General features: G+C 33.2%; 1 protein-coding gene across 1 annotated transcript in view; it reads right to left on the bottom strand.

The window, feature by feature from the left end:
• Window positions 1-23,024, bottom strand: part of LOC117106560 (CD109 antigen-like) — a 51,854-nt gene that overhangs the window by 17,054 nt on the left and 11,776 nt on the right. The window contains exons 8-25 of the mRNA XM_033247943.1: window positions 21,968-22,102; window positions 16,700-16,877; window positions 15,195-15,359; window positions 14,576-14,767; window positions 13,733-13,882; window positions 13,380-13,484; window positions 12,058-12,151; window positions 11,374-11,548; window positions 10,629-10,746; window positions 10,311-10,424; window positions 8,769-8,861; window positions 7,917-8,060; window positions 7,409-7,550; window positions 4,432-4,608; window positions 3,686-3,924; window positions 3,180-3,263; window positions 2,798-2,978; window positions 952-1,139 (exon numbers count right to left, since the gene is read on the bottom strand). Coding sequence (XP_033103834.1) covers window positions 952-1,139; window positions 2,798-2,978; window positions 3,180-3,263; window positions 3,686-3,924; window positions 4,432-4,608; window positions 7,409-7,550; window positions 7,917-8,060; window positions 8,769-8,861; window positions 10,311-10,424; window positions 10,629-10,746; window positions 11,374-11,548; window positions 12,058-12,151; window positions 13,380-13,484; window positions 13,733-13,882; window positions 14,576-14,767; window positions 15,195-15,359; window positions 16,700-16,877; window positions 21,968-22,102 — 2,674 coding nt within the window. The remainder of the gene's footprint in view (window positions 1-951; window positions 1,140-2,797; window positions 2,979-3,179; window positions 3,264-3,685; window positions 3,925-4,431; window positions 4,609-7,408; window positions 7,551-7,916; window positions 8,061-8,768; window positions 8,862-10,310; window positions 10,425-10,628; window positions 10,747-11,373; window positions 11,549-12,057; window positions 12,152-13,379; window positions 13,485-13,732; window positions 13,883-14,575; window positions 14,768-15,194; window positions 15,360-16,699; window positions 16,878-21,967; window positions 22,103-23,024) is intronic.

Genomic DNA, 23,024 nt, shown 5'->3' with positions numbered 1-23,024 from the left:
GAATAGGCCCGAGGACTGACCCCTGGGGGACCCCAGAGGTCACAGGGGCAACAGGAGAAGATTGACCCCGAAAAAGAACAGTTTGAGAGCGCCCAATAAGAAAAGAATGAAGCCACCTCCAGAGCGAGACACAAAATCCATAATTATAAAGTTTAGCCAGAAGAGCGGAATGATCAACCCGGTCAAATGCAGAGCTCCAATCTAGAAACACTACGTCAATATGGGGAGGGGATCTTGAGTCAAGAATTGCTGACCAATGGTGAATCACTGACGACAAGAGAGTAGAACAAGAACGGCCCTTAATGAATCCATGTTGAAAACTGGAGACAAGCCCTTTGTCTAACATAAATGATGTAATGTTGTCAACTACTACTCTTTTCGAGCATTTTGCCTACAACAGAGCAGAGAGATATTGGTCTGTAATTCCGAACACAAGCTCGCTCTCCCTTTTTATACACTGGAACTATATTGGCATGTTTCCAATCGTCTGGTAACATACCTTTATCAATTAAGATATTAAACATTTTAGATAATGGCTCACATACATATATAGCACTTAATTTCAACATAGAAGTTGTAATATTGTCAGATCCGGGGGACTTCCCGAACTTCAATTTGTTAATCAATTGGAGAACCATCTGCGGTGAGGTTTGAATTGGAGGAACTTCATCCAGTTCAGAAGGCCTAATGTCAGTAGGGGAAGGAATGTCCTTGTAGGACCGGCTACTAAAATTTGAAGAGAAGTGTTCATTAAAGGCTTGGGCAATTTTACTCGGATCGTCAGTATAAGATTCATTAATTTTAAAACTTGTGGTTGTCGGCTTTGCTCTACAACTCCTTACATAAGACCAGAAGGCCTTGTTGTTTTTGGGGTTACATTTGTTTATAATTTTGGTTGGTGATGTAGTCACGATACGAAGACTTTATTAAGTAACATAGGTGATTTCTAACAGACTTGAAGTCATTCCATTTAGTCTGTGCATGGGGTTTAAGAAGGTTTTTAGCTTTAATTGCAGCTTTATATAACCTGGATTTCCTCCTGGACAGTTTTAAGATTTCTACAGTAATCCAAGGTTTCTTTGGTTTGGAGCGAGCCTTGCGCAAAGGTTGAAACGGTTTATGGAATGTTAAAAATAAAGCTAATTCAAACAATTTACAAAAATACTTTTTCAAAAAATTAGTGCAAAAAAAAAAATATATGCAATATTATTCTGTTTTCAGCGGGATTTTATCTGATCTTTGAAGAGGCGTTTCTGTACAACATGATAACTTTGCCTACACCAATCTGATTGCTTACGTTGAACCGGCAACGGAAATCGAACTAATCCGACTGGATAAAATTTTCTTTTGTCACTTGTCCATCCTATTAAAGGCTTTCAGGAAGTCGACTTCTGAAATCACGTGAACACCAGGGGCGTCTATCTTGGTCAATGCGTTAATGGTTAGTGCGCAGTAGACGCATTGTTAAAGTTAAAGTGTCAATACTTTAGAAAATGAATTGTAATATAACTTATATGTACATAAAACCTTAAAAATACATATTATGCTGATGTGAAAATGTAAGAAATAAGCGTTTTATTAGGGCTAAAAACCCATAATAAAGTACGATTTAAAATTGCCCAGGGATTGGCGAGTATAATTTTTGAGCTGAAAAAATATGGTACCTGGTGTATCAAAGACTTGTTAAACTTCATTGATTAAATATGCTTGCTAGTGGACTTATTTTACTTTTAAATTATTATGCATAAATTGGAAATGTATTTTTAATAGTTCTCACTGATGATTGATAGTTAAAACAAATGCAATTTTAAACCCTTTCGGGTAAAGAAATCGTCAAACCATTGCCCTGTGCAGCGTGCTTAATGTGTTCATTTTTGCCTTTCGTACACGTGTACAGTATTAAAAAGGTTTTGTTAATAAGCGTTTGTTAATACGTGGCCAAACAGTATGATGGTTTTTAGCATACATTTTCTAATCACTGCAATATTAATTATGCTAAGGAGCAATTTTCACAAACGTATCAAGACTCCGTTTCCTTATTATCATCTCCTATTGGTCAAAACAATATAATTATGGAACTAAATTGTTACCACATAAATTAAACTAAATTGTAACAAAACTTTGCAATGAAAATACAAAGAAATGATGATGAAATCAAAATAAATGTTACTAAAACAACAACAGTAGTATATTGTTCCAGTGATGACAGAAAACTAGTTCTAGTAGTTGTGCGTTCGATGCCCACCCAAACCATTAGTGAGAGTTTGTTTTTCCTCAAGTATTTGGGGAGATACAGAGCACACAGTACGATAACACGAGGTTAGCAAGACATCACTCCTAATAATAAGAGTGTGCTGATTAATTATTCCTATACAAAATATTTAATTAAAATTAAATAGACATTCAAGCAAGTATTATTTTGTTAACATTAACAATTAAAAAAAATTTAAGTCAGCTAAATGTGTAACCCTCATCTTTCCCAAACATATCACTGTAATTGTATCAAAAAAACTTTAGTTTCTGTTTGCCAAGAAAAAAGGCATAATCATTTATATTAAAGCAATCGTTCCAATGACAGGCAATGTCATGGCAAAGTTGAATAACAGAGATAAGAAGGATTTTCGTAAGATTCGATGCCATATTATGCATAGTACGGTACATAGCGCCTTGATCGACATTACTTTTGTAAGTACGGTACAGCCCCATGACGCGGCAAGTAATTTGAAAGGACTTATTCACTAAGGCAGCTTTTTAAACCAGTTTTATCTATTATTAAGTAAATATTAATTGTGGTTACCTTCAACAATTGCCAATTCCTCAAATACAGCAAGGAATACGTTTTTATTTGGATGGCCGATTAAAGTAAGAGCATACGTGGTAATGGCCAATACATACGGATCAGAGTTGAAGTTGTATAACTTAGAAGCAATGTAGGATGCAGCCTTATTAACAGAACTTCCAAGCAAGTCCAAAGTAGTCTGAAATAAAGTAATCAATTCAGCTTATATTTTTCATCAACACTTTAAGATTGAGGAACGTTTCTAAATGTAAGTATTACTTCATGGTACACTCAGGCCTAAAAAAACTTTTCGGCACAAGAGTTGTGCTTACACCAATTTTCACTGTCCTCTTAAGCAGTCTAGTGTGCAACATGCTCACTAATATGACCGAAGACTTACCTGAGAGAACCCTTTCCCCTTTTTAGCTTCTTGCAAAGCCACCAACACATAAGATGTAAGGGTCACTGGTCCAGATAAACCACCCTAAAATAATAGAATATATAAGCCAAATTGTAGTTTGAACTGCGCATGTCCGTATCCAAGTTCAATGGACATAAACCTATGTTGTGTGTAGACCTATGTTTACTTATGTCGATTGATCTTAATACGCGCATACTCCGAATGAGCTTATTTCATATATTGAAAATATACCGTGTTTAGCTACAAAGAATATCATTTCGGAAGTTATTAGTTTTGTAATGACAATAATAATACAGGTAATACAATTGACTTATATGGCGCCTAGGCTGAGGACAAAACTAAATCAATTAACAAATATTCTATCAATATGTAAATCATAATTATATTAACAATAATTAATATACAAAATGGTAATTCCCAGAATAAAACATTAAATGATTTCTGGTTTCAAAGACAACTACTGGTGCTGTAGGATATTTTCTAACCTGCATATCTCTGTGAATTATCTTTCCTGGTTCCCGGAATGATCCATCTTCATTCTGCTGTGTCAGTATCCAATTAACAGCCTTCTCCACAAGTTTGTAATCAATAAATATGTACTCCTGAGCTTGGACAAATGATTTCACCACGAAAGCTGTCAACCAAGTACTGCCATGGAAATCACTTTCACCAAAGGCACTAAAAGAGCCATCTATGTGCTGAAAAGTAAGTTCCTTTTGGTAGCCTGAAAACATACATTATAACTATTAAATGGATGTGTGTATGATAGTGAAAACGATTACTATCAACATCACCACAACAAAAACAACATCCCTAAAAATAATATCAATACTAATTAATAGGAAAAAAATTGATTGATTGGTTATTTTATTTAAAGTATAATATTTAAATCGATGTGTACTTACTTTACAACAACACCACCAACAACCACAACAAAAACATCACTAAAAATAGTATTATTACTGTTATTAACAATAATAGGAAAAACATTGATGATAATTTTATTAAGTAAAATGTATTTATTATTATTTATTCTATTGTAATTGAAATTGAAAATTTAAAAAAAGTTGATGTAAACGTGAATTTTCAGTCTTGTATTTTGGATCTTAATGTTCCCCTTCTGTTTTGACTGTAAAATTTGTCAAAATCACCAGTATCAAACAAATCGTGATTTTATACATCTCGATTATGTGTTTGGCCCTGACAAATGAATAACCTGATGTAAATTTACCTATGTTCATAAAACGGAGAGCCATTGTCTTTATTTCAAGATTATTTTGATTGGTGTTCTCTAGGTAATCATAGATAAAGACATCTGGAGCGAAGACTATCATATTCTGTTCTCCACAGCCTGAGGGCATACGCAGCAGTTTGTCCAATCCGCTAATGGTTGGACCCATTATGTCACCTAAAAAAAACCAAAATATCAAATAGAAGGAACTATAAAAGTAAAGGTTCTTAATATTATCCTGTCACTTACAGAAAGTTTGATAAATGCTGTGAGCTACAATATTTTTTATTATGTTTGTGCTTGGTTGCTGTATCGTGGATGGCTGCTGCATTTAGTCTGCCAAACGTTTTTAAGGTGTTACAAAATATTTGGTAAGAACAAAGTAATAGTTTATTTCACTTTACTTAAATGTATTGTATTGTATTTATTTATGCAACATTTTAGGCTAAATTCACTCATCCTTTCATTTATTCCGTAAAAATCAACATACAAATCACGGAAGCATCATAAAATAGATAAAAAGATAAAAACAGATGTCGCAAAAATTGCATGAAATTGAGTAAAACGCTTTGTTTTAAAAATCATCTTAAAAAAGAATTTTTTAATAGTAAATACACCGATAAAGACCTTTAAGTACAAAATTACTTAAAAAACAATTAAAAAAGCAGCATTGTTAAAACCTAACAAGTTTATTTTTACCAGCATACCCCAAGAAAACCAATTACACATGTTTATTTTAATTGGGGTCCTGAAATCAAAGAGATTCATGAATCCAAAAAAGATCGAAGCGCCATCACCCCTCCCTCTCTGAGTTGGTAAATAGTTTTTAACGAGATTAATACCGTTATGGTGCTCTTTATTTCGCTTGGTAATCTGTTCCATTCTTGAATAGTAGAGGCATAAAATGTGCCATCAATTGTTTTTGATGATTTAGGTGGTATATATTTGGATTCACTTTAGCGTGTGCTATGGCTGTGCTGATCACATACTTTGAAGATGAAGTGTTCATTTAATAAGATAGAGCAGATTTACAAACGATTTTAAGTACTGTGGTTAACTTAATCTGCGCAACTCTATATTTGACATTCAATAAAACAAGGCTATCAATCTCTTTTTGCCCTACTTGAGTTCTTCTCCCTTCTCCCATGACAAAACTAACCATATTATTTTGCTGAACTTGGGGCTGTTCTTAAATCGTTGTGTGATTGCCGAAATCCAAGATAAGCGAGCAGGCATAGCCAAAATGACATTAAATTAAAGCAGAACATATTATTTTTCTAAAATTTTCATTAAGGAAAGATGCTTGTCTCTATGCATCTGGCAAAAAATAGATAAATTCACTCACTTTTCTTTTAATTTGTAAAGAAAAAAAATTATAAAAGCTAAAAAAAAACCTTTTTTAATGTTTTTTTTTTGTTTTTGCGCCCCCTTTTTTCAAGTAGTTAGGGGCAGGTAAAGGAGGGTAAAAAAAACTCATTTTTTTGGCCTTACCATAGTTAAGTACAGCAGACCAGTCAACATTAAAGAACCAATGAAATGAACATATAGCAGTATATTTCTGCAGGACATATTTTTCACAATTTTATGTTGATTTACCAAATTCCGCACTACTCTGCGTGTGCAATATATAAGAATGAAATCACTTAATCCTAAATTAATAGTACTAAATTGGATTTTTTTTCCCGGGGTATTACAAATAATATATATCGTACTCGTGTTGCATGTAATTCGTGCCGGCGAGATAATAAGCTGTTGATAGTTTTTTTTTTAATATTTAAAAACGTAACAATTGTTTAAAAGTCTTGTCAGGAAAATTGACAATCTGGTGGGACATTCGACAAAGTGTTTTTAAAGTGATCAAGAAAATCATTATCATTTGGAGGACGATAAAAAACATCAACCATTTGTTTTGATTTTGGAAGTATGATTTCCAACAATAAAGATTTAATTTGATCGTTGTGTAAATCAGTTCTCGTGTTTAATGTGATGTCATTTCTTATGTATGCACATACACCACCACCAGATCTTGTTCTATCGTTGCGGAGAATGGAATAACCTTGAATCATTATCTCTTGACCGAGGACCGAATCGTCAAGCCATGATTCCGAAATAGATATAATAGCTGCATTTGTTTAGCTGCCAGACTACAAGTTCAGACATTTGAGGTATCAGAGATCTTTAATATTTAAGTAAACAAGTTAAAATGGTCATTCATAATACCATGATCTTGGTTTAGATTGGTTATATCTCAAATTGTCTTGTCTGTGACCCTGTTTCCGCAGCTGTAACATGTATTTGGTTGTCGTCCAGATGTTCGGTTGTTTTCTATGGTAGTGATGCCACCGTGATGTAATTGGTTGTGAAGGCTTTCAATGTACTGGTATTTTTTATGTTCATGTGATCTTTCTTCTCCGTCTCGATAGTATGCACTTTTACTTAAGGATACATTTTGTAGGAAACGATTCACTCCTGATTCCGATTTGGCAATCATCCTTGTATCTAAAATTATTCACATTGTCTACAAACTCATCTTGTTCAGTAGGTTCGGATGGTATGTCGTGAGTCGCAGGTGTCATGTGACTGTTTTCTTTAATAATTGTAGGTATTAGATATTAGATTGAATCCATCTGCCTAATCTTATAGTCCTTCCAAATGCAACATTCGTTCACTTTTTTTCTCTTTTATGGTATGACTACCACCACTTTTATTCATCAATGCATTAATTTCCAACAGTACATTTATATTTCATTACAGCATTTGTTGATATTTCCCCTTTTTCTATATTTTCTTTTTTCTTTTTTACCATTCTCATAAACTCTCATATATACAATAAAAATGAAATGCAATCGTATAGCAATTTAAAAAAAAAATCATATCAATTATTTTGCACTCAAGATTCGTTCGCTTTGCTAACCTTTGTATGTATATACAAAGGTTATAAGTTACAAGAGCAAACATAATAGTTACGTTTTCTTACCTGTTGCTGACAAAACCACACGAACAGAATCCTCAACTAGACCAGATGGAGGCGGCAGATCAATTAGGAATGATGTTACGTAGACATCGTTTGATACATCAATAAAATCTGAATTAGTGTATGACTCCATAACTCCCTCGGGCTGGTAAAAATACGAAAAGGAATTACGGTATTGGTATTTAGGCATTATATCGACGTTCTTTTAATTAAGTATACAGTAATAAAGTTGTAAAGTGCAACATCTAGTCCCGAGCGCATAGAGACCATGTATGATGCGCTATATAAGTCTCAAACCATTACCATTACCATTTTTATAAAACTTAACAAGTTTCTAACAACATTTCGATAAATTTACTATTAATCTGCGAAACTCAATTGTTTTAATTTGTATCTCATTTGAGTTTTTACAATTATTTAAGGAAAGAGAAGGAGTAAATTACATTTTTGACCATAATAAGACACAATACCTTTAAGGAATATTAATATTATATTTGAACTTTTAAATAACCTCAACTAAAAGCTGTCGAATGACACTATCTCTGGCGGTTGATGACTGGGCAGACACATGAATGTCCATCAGTTTTAGATTCTTGGGAATTATAGCAAAAGAAACTGACACACCATCTCCAGCAGTGATAGTTGCTTTCACGATCTGCAGAAAGAGACAGATTAAATATCAGTAATAGTGTTAATATCAAACAAATGTTTAACTATCAGTAATAGTGTTAATATCAAACAAATGTTTAAATAAAAGGATGTGATAAGTTGTTTGTCTTCTTGCTTGCGATACATGGGCAAGACATCTACTCTACCTTTGTCATTCTGACGGCAAGATAAATATGTACATGGTAATAAGTGAATAAATTAAATTGATCTACACCTTTTTATGTACGGTGGAATATACTTCTCAAAGGGTAAAGAAGGTTGGACATTTTTTAATATTAAATCTGAATTTAATCGAAAAAGCATTTAAAGATCTATAAAATAGACACTATATAATAAATTTGAATAAAGAAATTAATAAAATAAATATAATGACTGGGTTATTGTGCCTCTTTACTTCTAAGTCTATAAATAATGTTTAGTCTACAGCCGTTAAATATATGTGATTTGTTTTATTTTTTTAAATTATGTTTTATACCGAATAGTAAAAGTCAATAAAATCAGAGAAACCTAGTAAAGTTTGGTAAAACTCTCAATAACAACCGTGTTTCTGAGACCTGAATAATTGAGGCATTGTGTCTCTGGTAGTTTTCAATCAGGCTTCTCTCCTTGTAAAATACATGTTTATCTCTAGCATAATTGTTATGATATAAAAAAGAATGAATTAAAGCAAATTATGCTGATAAAGATGACTTACCTGGTTTTTGCTAACAACATTGGTTGAATTGTTATTAGTCGATTGGAATTCAATATTATCGAAATCCGCAGATTTGTGGAGAATTATCTCAGCCTAAAATAAAATGGTGATGAATGAAGTATTACATTAATTGTATACAAATAGGAGTACCTGTATTGATATTATTACCGATTTTTATTTAAGTACAATGGTATCAAGTACAAATGAAAACGTTGATGAAAGGTGCATAATATACACTTGCTTGGTGAGGTGCCCGTCTGAGATTTTTTTCCCTAGACGTTTGGAGCAGTGGCGATTGGTGGCGCTATAAATTAAAAGTACCACCTTCCAGATTTGGCAGTAAACTCAGAAATATTAGTAGTTTCTTATTCTCGACAGAGCGGTTACTGCAGAAATTGGCAGATTTCTTTATATTTTTATTGCACAATTTATCTTTTTCGTTATTGGTTACATATTGTTGCAATTGATACAGATAGGTTTCTTGTTTTTAAATATTAGGCTACTCTTTTCATTAAAAGAAATGAATCGTGCTGGGCCAAGCACGTTAAACATTTGCTTTATTCAATTGGATTTGACTATGTTTAGTTTGAACAAAAAATTGAAAACAAATACAGATTTATCAAAGAACTTAGATTAAGATTAACTGACCTTTATAAAATAATATTTTGAACAGTTTATACACAAAGTTAGAGTATTTTAAATTTCCTATAAACAAAGATAGAAATAAGTTAACATTTATTAAATGTAGAAGAGTTTAAAGGTAGAAGATTTTTTTGCTATGTTTTGTTTAGGAGTTCTTTTTTAATAGAAGTCGAGAAGAAAAGATGGAATTTCTACTCTAGTGTCATTTTTGCAAAATTTTTAATTTAAGTTTGATTGACTATGATGGTAAAGGTAAAGGTAGGAGAATTAGGGGTTGGCGCCAGGATTTGCCCGACGGGGTGGGGGGAGGCGATGTCCCCGACAGGGGAGCCGAGAAGCGGCTGGAACCAGCGCCGATGTTAAGGGTTTACTTAGCACCGCCCCTGCCTTGCCGATTTCATTAATTCCATTTTACATTTAATTAATTTGTCCTTTCTATTTTCATATCAGAAAGGAGTTTATTCCTAAATTGTATACTCGTGTTTGCATTAATAATTTATTTCATTATTTTATTAATGACTAACATACAATTAACAGAAAGTATCATATTTTGTTTAGTTTGCTTTTAAAAAGAAAACTGATTATTTCGCAACACTAAATACTCTTTAATGTATTAAAATATAAGGGTCAGTAGTGAATAAAACCTCATTTAAGGGAACGAGAAGCGTGGCTTTTAAAAAGAAAACTGAATATTTTGCAACACTAAATATTCTTTAATGTATTACAATATAAGGACCAGTAGTAAATAAAACCCCATTTAAAGGAACAAAGAAGATTATAGAAATAAAAGGTAGCAATATTTGAGGAAGATAAACCAGTGTGAATCACTCTCTTTACCATTTCACCATAAATAAATGTTTTAAAATTAAACAGTCTTTTAAAAAATCGAACCTTACTTACAGTAATGTCTTTGGTTTGATAATTAAAAACTAAAATCTCTAATGCTAGGTTTTCACCTCGAATCACTGAGTACGGTAGGTTTAACGAAACAAAGAACGGTTTGAAAACTGTCACCTAAAATGAGAGAAACGAACAGTAAAACGTATATATTTGCAGTTATAGCTTGTCATTATAAATTTTTAAAAACTGGGCAGTATATCCTCAAAGTTTAGAATAAAAGTTGACGAAAAATGAGTAAAACTTTTTTGTGTTAATCTGTACTTTCTTTTCATGTTTTTCAAGTAAGTCTTGGTCTTAGAAATATATAATAGAATGTACCGTTGATGTAGTTGTCACCACTCCAAGTCCTGTATTATCAGAAAAAGCAAAGGCACTTCCAATCCAAGACGTAATGGTATCTGGGACCTTAGTGTTGATGGAAACAGTTCCATCATCTCTAAAATTAAGACAAGAGAAGAAAAATTATTGGATATTTTATTTTGGCTGAGCTTTGGATTATTTAGATATATTTTTAGTTAGAATTGTAAGGTTTATTTTTATTAAAAGTTTATTTCTAATGGTTAAGGAAGTTCAGATCTGATTCAGCTTTCATTAGTTTCTTTAGAAGTTTCTCAAACCTTCTATACAATCATTTTTGCTCACATCACTATGTTGACTCAAATCTTGAATAATAATATAGCCATACGACCGAAGAGAAATCAAAATTATAAATTATAAATTACTTTGAAAGAAATGGACCAAGGTTTTAATGAATAGGTTTTAGAAATTGTTATTTCTAATGATTAGAATTAACTTGATGTTCTATAATTATTCAATTATTGTTTTTTTTTTAAATTTTAATATCAATCTGAAAGGTATGGGTATCAATTTATCAAGTTATGTTTATATTGCCTGTATATTTCCTTTTCATTATTATATTACTGACCTTTTTATGTATTTTAAATAAAATGTTAACATGTATTGGTAGTTATTTTAGAAAATCTATAAGGTATCAATAAAACAAAATTATTTTATATTGGACTTTCAAAATATTGAGATATTTAAGTTATGTTAAATTGGTTACCCAACAGTTGTATCTGTCCACAGCCATGTTTCCGGAAACTCCGTACGAACAGCAGAATCTGTACGCACAGCAGAATCTTCACGTACAGGTGTGTCTTCTAATTGTGTTTCCGTGTCATAATCTGCTGCGTATCCATAATCCCCACCGCCAAAAGGTATTCCCATACCAGGATTAACTATTATTTTAATATACATGTCAGAACCAGAGAGAGTTTGGTTTACTGTTGTGTGAATATTTAATATATTGAAACAAAAAATAAACATAGAAAATTAGTACTGCATATATATATATAAATATATATGATTGAATATATATAATTATATATAATAATATAATAATAATAATAATAATAATAATAATAATAATAGTAATAATAATAATAATAATAATAATAATAATAATAATAATAATAATAATAATAATAATAGTTAGAGTATAAATAATATTAACTGCCATAAAAATGTGTGGTTTATTGTTGTGTGAATATTTAATATATTGAAATAAAAAATGAACACAGAAAATCAACGTACTTCAGTAACAAAATGTTGGAAAAGAAAAATTATATTTATATTTAGTTAAGTAGCTTACTTGGTTCAATCTCAGTGAGAAGTAAGAAGTACTAACAGATATGTGACTAATTTAAACATGATATTCAACTATAATATAATATATTTAGATATTAACTTCTATTACTACGACCAGCATAGCCCTTTCCTCTTGCAAAAAATATAGTTCTTTCAGGAATCATAGCATCTGTTAATACCAGAACTCCAATATTCTAGAAAAAAAATACAAATCACATTGAAGCTTAAAGAAATTTCAATTTTCTTTCTTGAACATATTCTCACTGAAGAGTTGTAAGTAGCCTCTCTAAGCTATAAAATAGTTTTTGACAAAATAAAAAAAACATGTAATATGCCTAAATATGGTCATGGTGACATCACATTATCACAATATTATAGGCACAGCATATAATATATAGGAAGTTCTTTATCTTTTTGTTTTACAATCTGGATAGAACTGGTAGTTTTAGATAGTGATCTTAATGTGTACTAAAATATTCATGCTGAAATTGAAGTATTATCAGCTTAAGTGCATTCATACAGCATCCTTAAATGTCAACGACTTCGTCAATGACTGTCAAGTTTCTTTCGTCAAGACGGCTATTAACACTAGTATGGATAATAACCATGGCAAAAGGCGTATGCCATATCACAGGCTATATAATATCTTGCGATAGAAATATGGATATGTTTTGGTATGACATTCTGCAGTGTTACAAGTTATGTCATGTTATCCACAAATGACATGGAATATGTTAACATTTGAAATTTACAGAACTACAATAAATATACATGTCAAGTTATTATCTTCCATATTGTGTAGGATATTGATAAGTTGTACTACGGCATTCTGCAGTGTCTCAAGACAATAATAATAATAATAATAATATGTCGTTCTTATATAGCGCTTCATGCCTTTACAAGGCCTCTAAGCGCTTCACATTACTACCCCGGTCATTGGATCAACACATATGGAACACATTGAAACACCAAATTAAATTAGACAACGCCATCAGTTGCCAATATTTTGTTTCGTTGATTTTCTTTTGCAAATCATATATATATATATATATTTTTTTTTATCAAACTTGATTAGATATAATCTTGTACTTCTGAAATGCAAATAGCAATTGTTAAAAAAAAATCATCTGGTAATAAATACTTAGGATGCAATTTTCTTTTTTGTAAAACCAATGTGATGAACGGAGTACTTACTCAGAACGTTTCGAGTTTTAACACAACTATTTTCAACTCACTGGATCGTTGTTATTTTCAAAGGGTTATGACGTCATCTGATGTTTGTTGACGTCGTACGCCCTCCAATGGTCGAATGTTTTATGGGGTCCGGCCAGGTGGAGTCATTTCAATTTCAATCGATCCCGGTTTATGGTGCCTACGACGTCCACGACTAACAATTATTTTGTTTCACTGACCTTTACTTACCTTAAAGATATCATTAGCAGTTATGCCTGTTGTTAGGTATGGAAACCGATCAAACCACATGCCAATATTATCACTTCCATCAAAAGTTTCTAATTCTCTAAGGACCTAAAAACATAAAAACACGTGTTAAAACCTATACTCTGAAGACATACTTGCATTGCATTTACTTTCTATGTGAAGGTTATCTCTTAAGAAGACTCGAATAATCAAGTAACAAGCAAGTAAGTGTTCTGAACAATGGCAATGGCAAGACAAAGTCAATGGCATTACCAAGAAAAGCAATAACAATGTTATCATATTTTTATTCATATTCCTATTACAGGTATTATTGTTATTACCTATTATGTCTTTACCTTTCGTTGAGTGATGTCATTGCTGGACTTCAGAAGTAAGACACTCTGATCGACAGCTAAAAGGTAAACCTGAGACCCGTTGGTTGCTGTCACATCAACTGTAATGTTGTCACCAGGTTCAAGAATATCTTTACTGAACGATAGACTAACCTGAATAAAAGAATATTAATTGGTATAAGTACATGAACAATTAGGCTTGCTGTAGAAGTATTATACGCATTGAATGGATAGCAAAGAAACATTTACCAAGGATGACTAGCTCAAAATTCCCAGAAATAAATAAGGGGATGAGCTTTTATATACTTATAGTCAGACAAAACTTTGACAATTATATATTATAAGAAGACACTGTGATGTTATTTTTTTACCGCAATCTATTGTAAAGCTATATAAAAGTAGCCTACAGTATACAGCGGGTGCTTGCTAATGCAGAGTTGGACAGTATACATCTAGGTTTAGGCAATGTTTTAATGTCTTTGGAAAAATATTTTGTTGATATGGAAAATTTAAACAGATTCTTCTGTAAGAAATGTTTCACATGATGCAATATGGAAAAGTTTTACTATCTGTTGATGGCCGCTATAAGTGATACTGTTTCCTGCAGATCTAAACATATTGAAACGTTACCTGCTACCCAAAACCGTAGCTAGACTTACCGATCAGGAGGGAGGAGAGTTAACATGTAGAGAGGATGTCAAGTACCAGAAGGGTATTTCGGAATAGTATTTGAGGCACATTGTGTAAAATGTCTTTTTCAAACAAAGCATACACACATAAATAAATGCATAATTGATTGTCATTTGAAGACGAAAATGGTGAATCCAAGAGGAAATTATTAATCACCTGATTCTTAAACAAACCATCCACTTTGAAGTTAAACACATCAACAACGACTTCTTTGTCTTTCCGAACATAGTACGCCACTAATTTGGCTAATGGTGCCATATCTGGTGTTATGTCGACGGTTAGTCTATTTTGGGTAGATGTCAGATTGTAAAGGGTTTCCATAGCAACAATTCTACTTTTGGATATAATCTATTAAAATAAAATAACGAAAGCTTTAATAACAATTTTAAATATGGGAACTATATGTTGATTACAATATCTTTAAGCAGCACCTGTAAGAAAATTAAAATATATAGTATTTTGAAATGAATAACAATAGGCCTATAGTAAATTGATGATACTATCAATAATTATTATTGTTGTTGATGTTGCTGTTTTTTTTTATTTTTCATTTTTTTTTTTGGTGGTGGTGTTGTTTTTGTTGTAGCAGTTGCTGCTGGTGATGCTGTTACTGCTGCTGCTTTTGTTGCTGTTGCCGAAGCAGCTGCTGCTGTTGTTGCTGTTATTATTATTACTATTATCATCATCATCATCATCATCATCACCATCATCATTATTAAAAATAACAATTACATTATTTGTAAACCTTGGATCAAATAATATAACAAATTCTTACCAGGTAAACAATGTAAGAAGGGATTTCAGTGGAGCGGAGCCAGAATGTTGCAACGTTTCCTGCTGACAAATGCGATGTGTCCAAGCCAATTTGTATGAATGAATTACTCGGTGATACAGCTGCTTCGACTTCAATGGAATCAGAGAAATACGGCCCTTGCTGTGCCTGTTGAAATATACTGATTCAATTAATTTAATTTTGTATATTTCAGATAAGGGAGTATGTTTCATATTTGACCAATAAGACAACAAATTAGCTTGAGCGGATGGGACAGCTTGAAATATTGTAAGCGGCGGAGGTCATGGGGCCCGGTGGCGAGAAAATGTCAGCAGTGTATTTTCGCTAACGAAGTGGCTGAAAAATGGGTGAAATTATATGAATAATGCTGAGAAACTTTAATTGTTAAACACTGTCAGTGCTATTTAAAAACATGGTCTCTTATAAGAAAATGGAACTTCTTCCCTGAAAGCACACTGGTCAAGTATATGCTTTTACGTGCTGGGTAGTGGTTACACCCTACATTTCATTTGATTTCATTTCATTAGGCACGAGCGCCATTTAACAACAGGGAACTTAATGGACCAGTACACCGTAACTCCCTACTCTTCTCGAATGATGTACTGGGTTCTTTAAAGTGCACACGAGCCAATTGTGTACACTGGACCTACGGTTTAAAGTCCTTATCCGAGAAGACTTGTTCCACCACCAGAACCATTGGCGAGTGAGCCGTTTGAACCAGCGCCGATATTAGAGCTGAAGGTTACGGTGCCCCTGACTTAACCGCTCGGCCAATCAACTCGTCTACGGAGCCCCTTCTGGCAGAGGCCCTTGAGGGCTCACGGGCCTTACGCCACTGATAGTGTAGGTGATAAATTAAAGTTAAACTAAAGAAGCCCACTTAAAATGCAATATTTCACAGTTCATGACTCCTAAAGCCTGTTAGGCCTACATGTCGGAAGTGAAACATCCTGTCTGTTAACGCACACAATACATCTGTGAAAAATGCTTAGATCTAATGTGCTTTCTCATTTAAACAATTTTGGACTACCAAAACACTGGTTGCTAAGGGAAACTATGCTTAATTTTTGAGCCCCTATGATTGACCATTTGCCGTCCTATAGTAGAATAATAGGCATCTACATGGCTGTCTTTTATATATTTGTCCTTTAAATAAAGTTTTTTTTAGATGATCAGAACAAGTCAGAAGAACATAAATGTATTCAAATTTGGGAAAATTGATTTGTCAAAACGTCTATGTGGAGAAAAATGGTATTGACAAATAAGACATGAAGGGTGTGATATACCCTATCACACATGGGTTTGTGTCAAATATTGTCCAAATCTATGTTTTTATTTCACAAAAAAAAAATTAGCAAAATACACAACATTTTGATTATTTCTTTTAAAATGAACGTATTGCACTGTTATAAGGCCCATATAAGAATTTGCAGATCAAACAATAGCACAAAAAAGTAACAAAGACCAAACTGATTGCTGAGGCCTACCTGTAAATTCAATAATGAAGGAAAACTATTAGTTTCAAATGTGTATTTTACAACTCCACTTGCTGGAATTTCATGCGTTGTTTCAACGTACCCCAGTGACTTATCTGTAAAATAGCAAAATAAGATAGAAGTTATAACATAGCTTACAAAGCAGTACACAGGAGAGTTACAAGACTTGCTTTAACAAAAAGATGTGGTGTAATGAAATACGACACAAGACTTTAATTTCTTAACTGGCCACATCTCTCGGCTCGTAGAAAATATCTTCTATCTTCTTTAATTTGTAATTTTCTCTTTCGTAAAACTCTCTACCTAATTCTAAAATCTACCAACTATCCTCAATCCAGATTTTCTGTATGGACGCGTGTATGCATTAATTGTAATGAATTTAATTATTATATATTTACCATATAAGGCATGTTTTGGCAAAATAGTTAAGCTAATTTTAAATTAATGTTATTGGTTTTTTTTTCTGATACCTGAGTATGTGATCTTTAAAATGAGGGGTCATTCATTGAAATTGGACATTTCAAGCCTAATTTATTGGAAAGTGAATGTATAGCACTCTCAGAGTCAAGATAAACTTGATTTTCAGTAATTGCCTTCCAAAGTTATTTGTGCATACATTAAATAGAATTAACTATCAAAATAACGTTAAATAAACGATTTGTTGACCATTTCCAGAACTAATACTTTGGGACATAATTTAATTAAACTGTTGATCTATAGTAAAAAAAAAAATGGATTTTTAAGGCAATATTTGACCTCCCATATTTTATAGCTCATTTACTCAATACTGGCCTGTGCAGCAACTCAACCATTTTGCCACAACACGCCTCATATACGCTAATGTATTTAATTCTACTTGTTCAATTTTATGATCCGATTCATAATTTTATTATTTATTTCTATACCAATTAACCATTTTAACTGTATTTAATGGGCTTATTTTTATGTAAAACTTGGTTGATAAGGGACACAGACTTTTTGTTATAGTGATTTAGTTCAATTTTGTGTTCCTGCCAATCAGCTCAGTTAGTCTTGGTTTTCATTTTCTGTATCATTTTTATGTAATGTTTTTGTTTGGCAATAAAAAAATAAAAATAAGAATAGCCTTTACATTTCTGAGATAGCAGAGGTTTGGTAGGGCCTACATAGCAAAATAGAATAGAGTTGTTTTATGTACACAGCAAAATAGAATAGAGTTTTTTTAGTTCCAGTGATCAATATTATAGCTCTAACAAATGTTTAAATGTCTAAAGTAGATAGCATTATATCTTTGGCACTCTAGGCCCGTTGCCACCCAGACTTTTTGCCATCCTTATCCAGTTGCCACCCGGCCTTTCGCCACCAGACATTTTGTACCACCCAGCCCGTTGCCACCCGACCTCTGTGTAAAAGGCGATTACCAATATACAATCAATTTTTGGATGTATATTTTCATACTTTTAAATTTGATCTGTGAAGTTAGTTGATTTTGGTATTAATCTAGACTAAAACTGCATCACTTATCGTTAGCGGAATACTACAAATAATATTGGGCTATGTATCACTGTATTAACAATCACGAATAAACTAATTTCTTGCTTGACCCTAATGGTTTATTTCCTTCCGAGTTTTTATAAGGCCGGATAACAAACGTGCGTGTGGCGAAAGGCCGGGTTGCAAAGGGCCTAAGTGGCAACGGGTCTAGACTGCCAAATGGCCGGATGAATAAAGGCCGGGTGGTCTAGTGTGGCAAAAAGCCGGGTGGAAAATGACCGGGTGGCAATGGATCAGGTAACAAAATGCCTAGGTGCCAAAAGGCAAAAAGGTCTGGGGTACTATGGGTGGCAACGGACTGTAGGCCTACCCTAAAATTGTCATCACAGCAAAAATGTTGCAATAAAATATAGCAGTATCATTTTTGCCACGTCATCAGATATATAGCGCAGGAAAATTGTTCCAGCAAGAATTAAAGGAAAGACAACTGGAAGAACACACATCAATCCTGTTTTTATAAACTTTATAAATAACAAAAAATACGATAATGCATAGCAGAAAAATAGATAGCAACATTATGCAAGCAAGCAGAAAAAGGTGCAAATTGTAAAAGTAAACAAGGTCTCCTAATGTCGAAAGCTCCGATGAGGGCAGTATTATAGAGGCAGTAGAGTAATGGCTGTCCATACAAACAAGAGCGGTCCGCGCGTTAAACTGAGGTACATCTCTGTATTCAGCGTTTATCGCTTCGGGTATGCACCTTTCAACAGACGAGGCTTTAGATGACTATATTAAACTTTGCTTAAATCATCGCCCATGCTTAAATACACATTGGCGTAAGTTTTTACGGGTTTCGGCAGTGGTTCATAATTGCCATCAATTACTACCACTAACAGGACTCGTCACATAGATGGCGCGGTCAGTTAACACCAGGCAGTTTTCGCAGCACGACGTTACCCTTAACGTTAACGGATGACGTGATAATTTATTCATCTTGCGTTGCGGAGTACGTTAATTTCAGGATTCTACGTGCTCGGTTTACGTTAGTTAGGGGTGTGCGTATGCGTATTTCGATTTGTTTACAAATGGGCGGAGCTATCGTGCTGCATATGTTGGGTACTAACGTTAAAGTTAAGGTTAACGTCGTGCGGCGAAAACTACCTACTGTGTTGTAAGGAACCGAAAGTCGCCTCGGTGTTAACATTTTTCTTTGTATAAATAAACATTCTAAAATATTTGAGAGCTGCTTGACAAAAAATTTGGAAAAGTTAATAAGATAGAATTTTTTAAATAATTAGAATGTTCATTTGTACAAAAACTAAAATATGTTAAAAATGAAAAAAAAAATGCTAGTGTACATGTGTGCAGATTTTTCCTTTTAAATTTCTATTAATCAATCAACAATATAATAGAGGCAGTTGAGTATATTAGCCCATACAAAGAAATCTATTACCCAATGACCAAAAAAGATCTATTAACCAATGACCAAAACCACAAAATAGCTTGTAGAGCAACGTTATTTTTTGGGCATCAGCAGCATTGCCAAATTACCAAATGTACTTGCTATAAGAGTGCGAGCTCACAGCCATCATAAATTAGATGTGTATAAGAGACAGTATGTACACAGCAAAATAGAATAGAGTTTTTTTAGTTCCAGTGATCAATATTATAGCTCTAACAAATGTTTAAATGTCTAAAGTAGATAGCATTATATCTTTGGCACTCTAGGCCCGTTGCCACCCAGACTTTTTGCCATCCTTATCCAGTTGCCACCCGGCCTTTCGCCACCAGACATTTTGTACCACCCAGCCCGTTGCCACCCGACCCGTGTAAAAGGCGATTACCAATATACAATCAATTTTTGGATGTATATTTTCATACTTTTAAATTTGATCTGTGAAGTTAGTTGATTTTGGTATTAATCTAGACTAAAACGGTAGAGAAGACGAATCTGACAGTACGAACAAAATTACCAACCCATTCGAACCCAATCTGTATTCGAACCCGGGATCTTCTGCTGTCTATTATCATTGTCGACAGGTTTTTTTATTTTTTTTATTTTTATTTATTTTTTTTTTTGTAGCCAAGGCTCATTTGCACACATGCAAAAAACAAGCCAAAGGACAGCACAATCAATAAAGAGTACAGTAAACAGTCAAAAATTGTAAAAATTCAATGGATATTGACTGTAAAAGAACGAATGAATTAAGTTCGGAGAAGCTATTTGCATCTTGTGGACGGCAAAGTTAAACTAAGAGCAGAGCAACGCATATGATAGTAGAGATATTGTGGATCAAAACATAATTTCCTGGATGCCCAAAATAAAAAAAAACGAGTGTTTTTTTTTTTTCTAAACACTTTCGACACACGCGATCTTTTAGGGTTTGGGTTCTATGCGGGGACCGCATAATTATTCTAGGATAGGTCGGCATAAATTTTAAAATGAAACAGAGAAGCTTCAGTTCTACCTCCGAAGCGTTTTATCATAGGCCCTACCCAGGGAACGGTTGGCTCCGGGACGTATTAATTTGAAAATTTGAGACCTTTCAGATCGGGAACTATTGTAAGTCCAAGATGCTTGTGTTCACAGACCCTCTCCAAAGTTATTAAATTTTTATTACGGGTAATTATATATGTTTTGCACTTTAATGCAATAAGTTTCATTAAATTTACTTTGATCCAATGATGTAAGCCTATTGAATTTAAATGGTTGAAACATTGTCAGATCAGCTGGCGAAAAAACAAGGCAAACATTTGTCAAGAGAAATGTTATAAGGGTAGTAAGTGTTACCAATGATGGAACGACAAACACGTATTTGCACTTTTTACATTAACCTGATGTACTGTTAGTCCACTAGACCACAAAAGCGTAGTACTGTACTTTTTTTTAATAATTCCACTTTTAATCCCACCAATTTAGATTTATAATTAGGAAAGAGGTACAACTTAGTACATGTACATTCAATTCTCCTTATCTATGCAATGGACAATAGATTTTGTTACACAAAGCTCGATTGGGTAGTCAGAGTTTGTTGTATACTGTCGGGGACTGTGTTAAGCTAATAAAGGTGAAAATACAATGTCACTCTATACAGTTTAAGTATTGTCATTTTGTTTTGTGTTTGGGCTGTCAATATTGAAAACTTAATTATTATGTTTACACTATCACCATAGTTACCATAGCTATAATAGGAACTAGAGTGGAAGTTGAAATGCAGCTCTTTTGTTAAATATTATGTGCTGAGATGATCATTTTTTACCTTGTATTTAATAACAATAATAATAATGATAATAACGAAAACAACAACAACAACAACACTAATACTAATAATAGTAATAACAACAACAACAACAATAATAATAATAATAATAATAATAATAATAATAATAATAATAATAATAATAATAATAATAATAATAATAGATAAATAAATAATAATAATAGGTTTCTATATAGCGCTCTATACAACTAAGTCTCAGAGCGCATTTTCACATAATTATCCTAGTCATAATGCCTATGGGGAAAATCATTTTCGTTTACTTCATGAAAATGTATCAGCTCATTTCGCACTCGAACCTCCGTAGGTACCTACTTATCAACAATACAGATAGAGCCTTGCTCAAGGACTAAGCGAGCTGCACAGCCGGGATTGAAACCAGGCTCGAGGCTGGGAAACTAAACCGTTCTCGCTGCACCAAACCACTTCCACGCAGTATTTAGTTACTGGATTTTGAGGATTTTCTAAGGATAACATTTTTATCCATATTTATAATTGCAATAATTACTATATAATTTCAATTTTAAAAGAGTAAAGATAGCGTATACTTACAATCGTGGTCATATCTAATTGTTGGTTCAACTTATTGTCGGTTCCAAATTTTAATAGCAACTTTCCATACACCGGCTTCCCAAATGTATACCTATACGTTTTAAGGATATGAAAGAAAGAAATTATATAAACAAATATAAATAAAACATGAAAAAAAAATATAATATCAATAAGTTGTAGAAATACTAATAAAAACTCAAAAGTAAAAAATAAACACCCACATACCCATAAAAAGTGTGAATATGGGAATTCGGGGGTGCAAGCAAGGTAAAATTTGAGGGGGGTCAAGCCTTGCGAGCGCAGCGAGTAACTATGATGGGATGAGGGGCCTTCGAGGGCCCCGGCCGGGGTGCAGGGCCGATGGCCCCGTAACATTTGCGTTATTTTATAGGTAACAAAAAACAGAATTGAGAGGTTTCTACCAGGTATTAATTTCTATAAAACAAAAAATCTAAATTTAATCGAGAATAAAAACTTACATCATCATCATCATCATCATCATCATCATCATTGACATCATACAGAAGCTGAAGCTCCCTTAAGCGACCACCACATGGTACCGGGGAAATTGGTCGTTTACGAGAGGTTCGGTCGACCCAGAAAAGGGTATCTCACTGCTCCCGTCGTAATAAATTGTTTATGGTCAGGTGGTTCAATATTATGACTTTAACGCCCGTATTCTTAAAACGAACTTTAGTCGAACTTCGAACTAGAACTTCATTTAGTCTTAGTTGCAGCTTCAACTTCAAATTGTATTCACAAACAACGTAGTAGAAGTTCTAACTACGACTAAATCAAGTCCTAGTTGTAGTTCAGCTGAAGACGACTGGCAAGCAACAACTATCAAACTAACCAATAAAAAGAGCTAATTTTAATAGCAGACGGAATTTTAGAGATCCGGTAACGCGGAGGAATATTAAACTGCCGTCTGTCTTTCAAAAACATATTTCCTCATAATTCATAATTGCCCATTATTCACCTAACTAATATTATATACTATTAACTATATTAGT

Source organism: Anneissia japonica, unplaced genomic scaffold (assembly GCF_011630105.1).
Source record: "Anneissia japonica isolate Jap-2015-1 unplaced genomic scaffold, ASM1163010v1 scaffold11144_len554210_cov170, whole genome shotgun sequence".
NCBI classification, from domain to species: Eukaryota; Metazoa; Echinodermata; class Crinoidea; order Comatulida; family Comatulidae; genus Anneissia; species Anneissia japonica.
Note: the sequence above shows the minus strand (reverse complement) of the source record. Positions and strands in the feature narration are given on the sequence as shown.